The 13,214-nt window shown below is 43.1% G+C and overlaps 1 protein-coding gene across 1 annotated transcript in view; it reads right to left on the reverse strand.

Annotated features, from left to right (window-relative positions):
• Positions 1–4,263: 4,263 nt before the first annotated feature.
• The window catches only part of LOC136760227 (thrombospondin type-1 domain-containing protein 7A), a 108,921-nt gene continuing 99,970 nt past the window's right edge, over positions 4,264–13,214 (reverse strand). Inside the window, exons 26-29 of the mRNA XM_066715530.1 lie at positions 12,672–12,754; positions 9,742–9,955; positions 9,030–9,117; positions 4,264–6,875 (exon numbers count right to left, since the gene is read on the reverse strand). Of these exons, the coding sequence (XP_066571627.1) occupies positions 6,791–6,875; positions 9,030–9,117; positions 9,742–9,955; positions 12,672–12,754 (470 nt within the window). The 3' untranslated portion in view covers positions 4,264–6,790. The remainder of the gene's footprint in view (positions 6,876–9,029; positions 9,118–9,741; positions 9,956–12,671; positions 12,755–13,214) is intronic.

A 13,214-nucleotide genomic window follows, 5' to 3' on the forward strand; every position in this document is an offset into this window, starting at 1 on the left:
GATAGGAGGTAGCTCTTCATGACTAAATCAGATCTTATAAATATCTTAATATTCAATGTAAAATTACAGAAGTTTAAGTTAAGGGAGAGTTCAATTGTTTTATCTTACAATATTTAAAAAGTCAAATTAAGCAAACTATGAGTTAAATGTTTGGGTTTCAATTGGGTAATAGAGAGCTCAGCTGTATTAAAAAAAAGTAGCTGGAGAGTCACAGGGCCAGGGAAGAGATCTGTGTTATACACTACCTCCCTTCTGTCATACTCAGATTTTTAAATCTGACAAATTGTTTTGCCAAAGCACTTAACAAGTCAACGTGGCAATACAAACCATCTCTCTCTCTCTCTCTTACCGATGGAGCACTTTCACTTGCATTGTGGAAAGAACTAGATCCCTCCCCCACAGGCCCCCCGGGACTGGAGGCCATCATCCAGCACACTGAAACCCTGCACTCCCGTGGTCACGTGAAAATTGGCAACCTGTCGTACGCCCCACCTGGGCTCTCTCCATGATGCCGGATACCCTGGCGTAGATCCAGGCCTCGTGGGGGAGAATGGCTTCGGCCATGTCCAGGGAGCACCGGAGGTAGGCCTGAGGTCCCTCTCTCTCATCTCTGCTGAACAACAGGACATCCCCTGCCCTTTCCAGAAGTGTGGGGTCACAGATACCCCTTTTCTACGGGCACATCCGACCCCACCATGAACCACGGCGGAACCGAGCTGAGCCGGCCTGGCACGGGTTGGATGTTTTTCCACTGCACTACCCGAGCTGAGGTCAATGACATCACAAGCTGTGTTGCAATGTGCAAATGTCTGGGTTAATCCTTATAATTTGTAATTAACAAGCTATCAACTTTTACTGCTATGAATAAATAAGTGTCTGTGTGTGTGTATACAGTGAGGCGAGAGAATGAGTTAAAGGTATCGGACATTGGAGGTTAAAGTCCTAAATTAGGGGCTTTTGCACAAAATGATCTGTAACACATTATTTTATTTAATCTTTGTGTAGATCAATCCAGCCATTTTTTTTTTTACCAGTATATAAATAGCAGTAGTAGTTTAAGTGTTTGAAATGTATTTTATTAATGTATTTGTAATGTATTTAAATCTAGTAATAGGGTAGACTGAGCTATGGGATGATGAGTTCATTTAACTCCTCCCCTGGCCTGGCCAGCACTAGGTAAGGAGCAGGGCCGAAAACTCACGGCCTGGTTCCAGGTCGGCTCGACAAAATTGCCAGTGGGTAATGTGCTGAGCCCCACCAGCCTGGTTCTGAGTTGGATTGAATGTGCCAGTGGAAGAGGTAAGAATCTCTCCTGCGCAGGGCTTATCCTAGTCTTATACCTGGCTGGTCTGGCCGAGTCCCCAGCCTGGCCTCAGATGCGCCTTGCGGGGGAAATGGCAGCGCAGCCGACTTCCTTGTTGATGCTTGCTACTCGCCACTCCTTGGCGGTTGTTTCCCCTCTGCTTTAAAACAAGTTGCTGTCATACGACTACTCAAGAAACCACCCCTTGACCCTACCTCTCCTCAGAACTACCGCCCTGTTTCCCTACTCCCCTTCCACTCAAAGACCCTCGAGCGTGCTGTCCACTGTCAGCTCTCTGACTTTCTTTCCCAACACTCACTTCTTGATCCTCTACAATCCAGCTTCCGCACAGCTTACTGCTCTGAGACTGCTTTCCTCAATCAATTGTGCTCGGACAGCCTCCCTCACCTCAGTCCTCATCCTCTTTGATCTCTCTGCAGCATTTGACACCGTTGATCACTCCATCCTCCTCTCCTGCCTCGCTGACCTTGGAATCTCTGGGACTGCTTTCACCTGGTTCTCCTCCTACCTCAGCGACCGGACCTACCAAGTGACATGGCGAGGTTCCTCATCCACCCCCCAACCTCTCCTCACAGGCGTTCCCCAAGGCTCGGTCCTGGGCCCGCTCCTGTTCTCTCTCTACACTCGCTCCCTGGGCCAATCATCTCATCCCATGGTTTCTCGTACGATGCCCAGATCTTCCTGTCTTTTCCCTCTTCCGACCCTCTCATCCCCTCTCGCATCTCTTCCTGCTTGTCTGCTATCTCTGCCTGGATGCACTCGCACCACCTCAAGCTCAATCTCCCCAAATCTGTTCTCCTCTTTTTTCCCCCTCCACCTCACCTTCTGCTCATCTCAATCCCACTGGAATCTACAACACTCTATCCTTCTTCTTCTACTAAGACTCTAGGAGTCACCCTCGATCCTGCTCTCTCCTACACCCATCACATCACCACGCTGACACGCACCTGCACATCCCTCCTGAGCAACATACACCGAATCCGTCCCTTCCTCACCGACTACTCGACTCAGCTGCTCGTCCAGTCACTGGTCCTCTCCCACCTGGACTACTGCAACTCCCTCCTGGCTGGCCTGCCTGCAACTACCACCTGCCACTCCAGCTCATCCAGAACTCTGCGGCTCGTCTGATATTCTCTCTGCCCTGATTCACACACGCTACTCCACTGCTCCGCTCCCTCCACTGGCTCCCGATACCGGCACGCATTCAGTTCAAGACATTGACCCTTACCTACCGCTGTCTTGACCACACTGCACCAAGTCCCTCGTCTCCCCATACATCCTCTCCAGACCACTGCGGTCTTCCGGTGCCAGGAGACTAACTCCTCTCCACTCCCCTTCCTCCAGAGCCACTCCTTCTTATCCCTGGCCCCTAAGTGGTGAAACAACCTTCCCACTGAAGTCAAAACAGCCCCTGACCTCCTTCTGACAATTACTCAAGACACATCTTTTCAGACTCTACTTGTAATCTAGTTGTTTATTATCCTGTAAAATTGCACTGATTCAACTTAACGATTTGACATACCTCTTGCTTTGCATTACTAGTATTGTATATTATTGTTGTATTGTTTATTTTGTTTTCCCCTATGCCTCCTTTCCCTCAGCTCTTAATGATACCTGCACTTACTAGCTTTTACTATATAGGATCTAGGACTTGTATTTGTTATTGTATGTTTCCTATACATGTGTGTAAATTGGAATGTGTAAATTGCATTATGTTTTGAACTGTATTTTTGCACTTTGTATTGCTCTTATGTTTTGTAAGTCACCCTGGATTGGCTGTCCCAGGCCAGATGAGACACAGATATTGATGCACTTTATTGATGCGCCCATCTCATCTGGGTACATGTTTGGCCCAGCAGTGTAGGCCATGCTCGATTTGCTCCCTGCAGGCCATAATATACAGTATGTCTTGGTGAAGAGAAGACAGATCTACCTATATCTGAGACTTCAAGCATGAAGCCATTCCAACCATTAACCAGCAGGTGTTGTGTAGATTATTAGACATGTATATGTCCTTTATACACCGCTCTCTTATTTCAGAAGACAAGGGAAAAAACAAACACTGAATTCAAAACAACTGGTTCAGTAAAAAGAGAGAGAGAGAGAGAGAGAGAGAGAGAGAGAGAGAGAGAGAGAGGCAGACGTGGAGACTGCGCTGTGATCGCAGCAAAGTACATCACAGCCTGCCACACAACCAGAGAACCACAACCATGTCTCCAAACCAACAACACAGCATATTAACCATGTAAAATATATGTAAATAACACAATATTTTATTTTATATTTGTAAAGTTCTTAATGTTATTGTATATAATTTCAATGTACCCAATTGCTTTGGCAATACTTGTGTGAAAACATATCATGCCAATAAAGCTTGTTTTGGTAGTCTGGTAAAGGCAGTAGTCTCACCAGCATTTCGGTTTTCGTTTGTAAATGTCTTGTGAGGGGTGGGGGGGATGGCAGCACAGATGATGAAAAGCTGAGGGGACAGTGTGAAATCCTTGCAGACAGTGCTCTTTGTGGAGCCATCACTCAACAGACACGCCAGGTGCAGATAAAGTCACAATGTATGGGATGTTGTGTGCCGAGGAATGCTCAGAGGACAGAAAACTACCTGGAGGACAATCATGTAACAGCCTTACTGTTTCTCTGTGGCCCCGGAAAGGGTCTGAACAGGAGAGGACTTTGTGTGACCCCATGGCGATCGTAATCATTCATTTAACAAAGCCTGCAGAGAGATGCTAATTGTGCCGTAAAATATGTGTCCACCTGAGCATCTCTCACTCCTACTGCAGTGCTTTGCTATGGTTATTCAAATGAAACACAAACTTTCACCCACTGGATCTACTTCACATGGAAAAGCATGACATTATAAACCTGTCAATGGAGAGTGGCGTGATTTTAAAGGCAGTTTAGAAATCAAACACCCAAAAAGAACAGCATTTTCTCAGTTTATTATCAGCAGTTCATCAGTTACATATATAAACAACCTGTAGGAAAATGGCCGAGTCTTCGTCTGTACATGTGGTCTGTTGTTTGTGAACAAAGATCAGTGACATTATGCACACACTTTCAGAGGTCTGTCCTCAACATCTTGTGCCATACAAAAGAAATATACATAATTTGAAAAATAAAAATACAGTACGCAAGTTATTTACAACTCAAAATAACAAAATGAAAAAGTAAACATTCTTTTCAACAGCTGCCGCCTTTACAAAATAGTCAAGTTCAACTCTGGGTGAGACGCAGCTTTCCCACCGGGGAGAATTACACAAGGACACCCTTGGCAAAACGGGTTTTTTGTTTTTACGGAGAGTTACTCCACTCTGAAATGGGAATGACTATTCCCCCATGGATATATTGTTACACTGTATTGAGGGGGGAAAAAGCTTGGTATTTAGATTTGAAAACAGAATTGAGCATCAATCTATACACTTCTTGTTACTATCCTACACAACTCTGTCCAGACAACTTCAAACGATTGTTCGCTAGGGATGCACCGAGCGGTCGGGTGACTTTGTGGTATTGAAACTGCTTGCTAAGACAGCATCGAAACCCCATTTTCAGCCTGAAACAGATCTTAAGGGGTCGGGGGTTATCAGCTAACCCACCCTGCCATGTTCTATTGCCATTTCAACCTTAAACAAAATAATAAACAAATAAATACATAAATACAATATAAATATAAATAACCTTTTTTAAAATAAAACAAGGCTTCTGAGCTCAGTATCGAGTTTCTGTTTTAATCAAGGAGATGATTTCTGGTTTTTATTTGCGTAATGCTTATAGGTGTATGTGGGGGGGTACTATCTACACCAAAGAATACAGATTTACAGTATGTCACCTCAGGAGTCAACACATGACACTCCTCTCTTGATGCTCACTTAATTATATTGCACAATTTCTGAGAAGTCACCCCGAACACCAGCCGGTCGGAGTGATACTGTGTCATGATTTGTTACAGTGTATTGTACATTTATACAGAAATAAGGCCCGGCATCTGAACCCGATGTCAGAGGCAGAGTAAGCATACGAAGCAGGCTCTACGGGTCATCTGCAGATCAATGCAAAGTTGGTTAGTAAGACGTACTTTTTATTGTATTTCATGTTTTAAACGTGACTACTCGATGTACGCCAGTGAAGACAATAAGGCAGATGTTCAATGAAGTCATCAAATCTGAACTTATGCAGCAGTGATTAGGTAGTACTTATATATCTGTCTTTTTTAATTGCTTGGATATTTTAGCACAAGATGTCATCTATACGTGGAGTCAGGAAACCAGTTACAGACCAACTGGTTTGTATACATCTCTGAATCATAGAAAACAAATATAAAACAACTAGTTGTAAACAGAGCCTTCAAAATCACAGTATAAGAAACCATTGCTGAAATTACGTATTTAAAGTCAGTCGGGCAGAAAACTAGACACCTATAATACTGCAACTGTACAGATCACAAAGGTTACTGGTTTTAAAAAAAATGGTGTTGTGACGAGAGAGAAATATTTACATGTATTGGTTGGTTCTCATCCCGTCACAGAACTGAACGCTACGCTTTTGATTAATAAACATTGCTTTGCTCCTTTTGGGTGTTGTCTACTGTACTTTTTTTGTCTTTTTTTCTGTTTTAACTCCTAGCACAAGACGGTACATCATCCTGTTTTGAAAGAGGCAGTTTTCTATGGCAATACTAGATATAAGTGCATATCATGCTGCACTAATATAGTGCAAAAATGTGCCTGAAATGTAGCAAAAAGACGTAGGCAGGAGTCCGACCGGGTTTAAGACTGTAGAGAGTGATGGTGTGGTTAATACTTGCACATATTGTCATCTTCCAAAAGTGGGAGCCACAGGGAAACATCCAATTTGAACATCCGTCTTGGTTTCTCTCTCTAAGGTAGGCGTTGTAGGAGTGTGTTGGAGCTGTATCACAAGAAACGCAGTCTTCCAACGAGGCATCTTGCTTCTACGCAGTGACTTTTGGCAACATATGAATGCTTTACCCCTAATCCCTGACTTCTGCAGGCAGAACACAGATTCCTCGTGTATATTTTAATGGTGGCAGATGGGGAATATGTATTGTGCTTACCGAAAAACCATCCTGTTTCAATTCTTGCCCAGTGCTCTGCTGCTGAAGTTACCGTTGTGTAGAAAGCGGTTAGTATACAGAGAGTAAACAGTTGATAAGCAAAGGCAGTTTTTCTCGTTGTACAGTTCGTGAAGGCTCTTGTGCAGCACAACAATAGGCTACCGCTAAACGTGGGTCTCTCCCAACTGTCCTCGCTCGCGTGTCCTTCGCACTTTCACTCCACGTCATTTTTATCAAAGTTAATATGCTTTCTACAGACCTGTTGTATCTGCCGAAGACCCCCGGATCGAGTCAGGAGGGATTTTCGTGACACAGCAATACCGTAACAGAAAAAATGGGTTTCCACTCTAATCCAAAGTGAGTCCTGTCCGAGGGGTCTACATGTCCGCGTCGCCGTCGTATGCCAAGGTCAAAGGCTTCAGTCTGTTGTTCTGTCGTCTCTGGGGCTTCTTTGGCTTTTTGCTGCGAAAGAGAAGAGAACAAGAAATGAATTCCACATCTGATTGAGTCTTTATCAAGCGAGACTAGGGTGGTGGCCAATCATAACTGCTTGCAAAAGACAACCAACACACTTTGATGACACATTTTGAGCTCTGCATTTGCCAGTTTGCAAGGAACGGTTACATTCCCTTGCATTGAAGCGTTTGCTGGGGTAGAAAGGCCGTTTCACTCCCTCCTGCACCCCGCATTTAAAGCCTGCGTGAAATGATAGTAAAACAGCAGCTTCACCCTCAGCCGGTGGGCGGCCAATTCAATCGAGCAGCACCAGCTTTCAGAGGCTGGGAAGAGCCAGATCCAAAAGACATTTTAAGGGATTGGTTTGTTTGTGTTTTAGTCCACTGCCGGGGCGATTTTCTGAAAATAAATAACACAAACCTCACCCATCTTTTCAATCCAATTCTGTTATTTATACTATATTGTACATACCATAAATACATCATAATATATAAAAGATAAGATGTAACGTATGCTTCAGTGTGATTGGCTATTTAAGAACATGTTAAAACTTTTGACATGAACACTAAGCAAGACAAAAAGAGAATTACTATCCGTTTATTTGCAATTTGTTGTATTGTGTTACATTTTTATATCCTATAGCAAGTCTACTGTTGCTTTTAAATTAGTTTAGGGTAGGATTTCTGTTTCCTGGGCATTATCTTGCTGATTGCCATGCTTTCTCCTACAGATGCCAGCTTTGCCATGCTCAGTTCTTCTAAACTATTGTTTATAACAGTCTTGTGCAATCTTGGTGTAGACTTTTATAAGCAACACTATTACAGGGATTGACTGGCCTTCTCTCAGGTATCTAAATTAAACTGAAAAGCAGGCTGTGTTTTAGCCATACAACCAGTGCCAGAGATAATTAACCCTTTGGGGCTTCACCCTTGCGATGGATTACAAGGTGTTTTAACTGCTTGTCTGAACTGCATTGTGTAACATTTATAGGGCACTTGCAGTTAGGCTGTAATGTAATGTGAAAACACTATGTTTTATACATATATATGCTCTACGTTTCTCCACTGCTGCACTTTTAAACAACATCCCTCCTTCCCGAAGAACAGCAGGTTTATTTTTAGACACAGTGACCATATTTTCCTCAAACCTATTTCAGGTCCTGTGATTCGTTGAGTGCATTCTCTGGCTTTGAGTTATACTCTCTTCCTCTCAGGGACATAGAATCGCCAAGAAATACCTCATCAATTGAATTCTATCACTGTTCCTTCTTTCCTCTTTACTAGTTTATATTCATTGTGTGTTATTTATTCACAGAGACAGTCTGGTTCTGCCCTGTTCTTTAGTCAGGTGCTATTTTTGAACTACTTTCCTTTCTATTTTAGCCGAGGTTTAACATGCAACCTGTGAATTAACACTTACTCCTGGTTGGTGCTGAGATTTAATTGTCACTGCATTTTTTTTAAATATCTGTCTGATCTGCAGTGGTATTCTTCTAACTATCACAAATCTGAGGCAACGTGTCCAATGGGCCCTTTCCTCTCGGCACGGACACACGCTGGCTTCCACAGATCTACACAACGAGCACGCCGCAGCCAGGGGACGGATGCCTGTAATCAGGTGTTGCTCTCCTCTCACAATGTCTTACGGATCTGGCCCTCTGAACAGGAGCATTGCAATGAAAGGGTCAGAGTGATAGCTCAAAACAGAGGGCCACAGCATTGGGTTGCAAATTCAAAGGCAGGAATCACCCTAACCTGAGCGCAGGGCCGTCCCGCACCTTAATGACAACTAGAATCATAAAGATCATTGGAGACTATCAGTCAGGAGTGCATTTAAACACGCAGGGATGTTAACAGAGACGTTACTTTGCCATGGCACTCACACGGTCTGATAGGAATACAGTTCACACAACCTGGATTCACTGAACACTAAAGACTCAGTCAAACAAACTCCCTATAAATAGATATTAATTAATGACCTTCACTTCAGGAGGTGACATTCCTAACACATTCATTCATTTCTCAACACATGAACGGTTTATACTTTACAGAGCTCTGGGCCACCGTTGATGCAGTCGTGCTCGAGTTCGAGCAAAACAAGGAGGAAAGAGTTCACAGATTATGTGTAAAGAAATTGGTAAAATAATCAGAATCAACTCACCAAGCTAGATAGATCATAGAGACTATAAATATGAGGAGGACAAACGCTCCGGCCGCTACACCGTAAACCCATGTCTTCAGCTTCCCATCTGTGGACAAGGAGGTTTAGTGAGGTTTAGTAGGTTATTCTTTTTAGTGGGGAATGTGTTAATAATAATAATAATAATAATAATAATAATAATAATAATAATAATAATAATAATAATAAACATTCACAGAATTACATTAGAAATAAAGCTATTAATATGATCAATAAATACATTAGACATTGTCCTTTTGGGATTTTGGGTCACATATTCAAAACATATTGTAAAATCATGCTTTGACACTTCACACATTAGAACATAAATACACAGTAATGTAGTTAGTCCTTTTAATTAAAAGTGCAGGAGATCTCTGTCGTGTTTTCTAGTCCTGGGATACACCAGGAATTTAACTTTCGCTGGAAGCGTGTGATCAGACATAAAGGATCCTGCTTGAGATTAATTGAAATTCCAGTCGGGTGTAAATATGGCATAAATCACAGCATTGCTCCAGTCTGCTTCTGTACAAGCTCGGATCTGAGCACGGCTAAATCTGTGGGCATTAATGCTTACTTTCCCCCAGGAGAGGGCACTACAAAACCAGCAAACACTAGCCTTTCAATGACTTCCACACGTCCTTTCACTACTAAGGAATGAATACAATCCAACCCTCAGCTCTGCCCCCTTCACCTGGTCCGAAGGGCTGCAGGAACCAGGTCCTGCCCGAGCGGCCTGGCTGGTTGGTGGACGGCTGGGTGGGGTTGATGGCTCGGCTCGTCTTCACATCGGCCTTCTTGTCGCCAGCGGTGGGGATCTCTACCACCGGGATCAGGGTGCACTGATCCAGCATGCCGTCCGAGGTCATGACCTCCGTGTAGCCCTCCTCACAGCCGCACACACCCGCCTGCCGCAGAGGAGAGAGGGCAATGGTGACTCGAGACCCCACTGCACGGTTACTGCTATAATCTAATCAGAACAATATCCACAACGGTCAGGGCACACAAATCAGTCACAATCTGTGTGTGAAAAATATTAATATTATATATATATATATATACACTCACCTAAAGGATTATTAGGAACACCATACTAATACTGTGTTTGGTGGTCATAAAGGGATGGACATGGTCAGAAACAATGCTCAGGTAGGCTGTGGCATTTAAACGATGCCCAATTGGCACTAAGGGGCCTAAAGTGTGCCAAGAAAACATCCCCCACACCATTACACCACCACCACCACCAGCCTGCACAGTGGTAACAAGGCATGATGGATCCATGTTCTCATTCTGTTTACGCCAAATTCTGACTCTACCATCTGAATGTCTCAACAGAAATCGAGAATCATCAGACCAGGCAACATTTTTCCAGTTTTCAACTGTCCAATTTTGGTGAGCTTGTGCAAATTGTAGCCTCTTTTTCCTATTTGTAGTGGAGATGAGTGGTACCCGGTGGGGTCTTCTGCTGTTGTAGCCCATCCGCCTCAAGGTTGTACGTGTTGTGGCTTCACAAATGCTTTGCTGCATACCTCGGTTGTAACGAGTGGTTATTTCAGTCAAAGTTGCTCTTCTATCAGCTTGAATCAGTCGGCCCATTCTCCTCTGACCTCTAGCATGAACAAGGCATTTTCGCCCACAGGACTGCCGCATACTGGATGTTTTTCCCTTTTCACACCATTCTTTGTAAACCCTAGAAATGGTTGTGCATGAAAATCCCAGTAAGTGAGCAGATTGTGAAATACTCAGACCGGCCCGTCTGGCACCAACAACCATGCCACGCTCAAAATTGCTTAAATCACCTTTCTTTCCCATTCAGACATTCAGTTTGGAGTTCAGGAGATTGTCTTGACCAGGACCACACCCCTAAATGCATTGAAGCAACTGCCATGTGATTGGTTGGTTAGATAATTGCATTAATGAGAAATTGAACAGGTGTTCCTAATAATCCTTTAGGTGAGTGTATATATATATATGTATATGGGTCATTCTGCGGCTTTTTGGCATCCTGTTGGAGAGACATCCTTGACCATCAGGAACATGCGTTGTGTTTCTCAGGATGTCTGTGTATCAGTATTAGAGGTCTACTGACATATCTGTTCTATCCATCGTCGACCGTGTGACTGACATTTACATTCGTATTTAAAAATATCAGCGGTTCATATTTGGGAACATACTATTGACCTTTAATTGCCTCTTTGTGTACAAATGCTATTTTGAAATTATGAACCCTAAAGAAAACACTTTTTTAAATTGTTTGCAATTTATACTTTAGTTTTCCAAAAACCCACATAAATAGAGGAGATGTGTGACTTCACGATTCAAAGTGAATTATTGGCCTCTTCTCGTTTTACATTTTCATATCAGTTAGTCCGACATTTATTTGTCAATTTGAATTATTTTGTGCAGAAAACTTACCAGTAACAGGGCTGACAGGACAGAACATTTTATTGTCAATGATGTTTAAAGTAACTTTTTTCTTTCCATTAAGATTTTGATAAAGATAAAGATTTTGACAACTTATATATAATGATTTGATTATCTTTCAAAGATCGTAACGTGTTATATTCATGATTTGGGATTTAGGATTACAAATGGAAAGATTATTCTAACAGGCAGAGAGACATGTGTCCTGCAGTGTCATCAATATTCAATATGAAGGTGCATGTAAAGCTGGGTCTTCATTAGCATATTTAAACCCCTCTGCGCTGCACAGTGACAGCGCGGCACTGGGCCGGGTCAGACGGTATCACACTGCATATGCAGGACTTGGCAAGCAGCTGCTTTACAATATGTACTGGAGCCATTCCCTCGCAGTATCTGGAAAAACACAACCTTGGGTGTTCAGCTGAAACGCTTGCCAACATCCTTATATGTAAACCGGGGCGACGTGTCGGGAATCAACAGGACCGGCTCCGTCCCGAAAGTCTCCCCCTCTCCGCCCCATGGTGCTGCTGAGAGGCACAGCATTTGAAGTGGAGTAAAATGTGTCCAACCTGATGCATTTCAAGAGTAACAGCGCACTCTCCACGCAGTCTGCCCTCAGATCTATTTATGAACTTTGCCTGCAGTCACACAGTTCTGCTGCGGTGTGTGCTTTTCAGTGGAGAATGGGGGAAATCTCGGGAGCCAGCTGGCAGCCGGGAGAACGATGTTTGATATCAGCTTGAGAATTGAATTCTGCTCGATTGGAAAGGTGATGATTGTGCCCAGTGTTCCTCTCTGTGTCTGATACTTCATAGACGACCTGGAGATTCCCAAACCTCAGTCAACATCCTATTGTTGATAAGATAGGTTCGCTTCTTGCTCAGAAGAATAGGAGATTCCCCCTTTCTTAAAAATCAGCTGACATCCCAGTGTAGAACCATTTTGAGTGGCAGGCTAAACTTAAAACCATCATAAGTTATATTTTCGATCTGATTCATATGTTGTCATATGTCATCATCACTACAGCTTGTAACAAACAATATGAGACATATGCATGTATATATATGTGTGTGTGTATTTGGTACAAACCTGTGGTAAATGTAAACTCTGAAATGTGCTGCTATTGCTGATGTGGAACATTCTGGTCCATTTTAAATTTGATGGATTCCATAAGAAATACAAACAATTGGTGTCTCTTACCTCGGTGCAATAGGACTGAGGCTTATTGCAGGGTGGGTCACAGGACCTATCGGACACTGGCTGACTGGCAAGGAGACATCCACCTGCATAACAAAGGTAGGCAATATTAGATATGTCAGAGCTGTTTGTATGAAGGAAATTACTAGCAAAGACACGGTTCCCACTGATTCTACTGTCAAAAAATATCAGCTAGCTGTTCAGGATGAGTTCAGAGTGAGAGCACAGCGAACGAGAAACAAAACGATACATCACCAGATTACTAAAACATGAGGGAAGACGCTGCCTTTTCTGTAGAGTCCCATTATTTGATCTGAGCTGTAGGACGTCTCCGGGAGGCTTAGCGCACAATAAGCACTGAATCAAAAGTGGGATTGTTCGGTTTTGTGTCAGCAAAGACAGCATAAACCAGGATAAAGCCAAAGGATTGTACCTCATGGCTCAAAAGGAGATGGGTAATATTGTTCAGAAATGTCTTAAAATAACATTTATTTTAACATATTCATGTCACCAATGTTTGGGTTGCAGTGGTTGAGTGTCTCACAC

This window comes from Amia ocellicauda, chromosome 10, assembly GCF_036373705.1.
Source record: "Amia ocellicauda isolate fAmiCal2 chromosome 10, fAmiCal2.hap1, whole genome shotgun sequence".
In the NCBI taxonomy this organism is placed as follows: domain Eukaryota; kingdom Metazoa; phylum Chordata; class Actinopteri; order Amiiformes; family Amiidae; genus Amia; species Amia ocellicauda.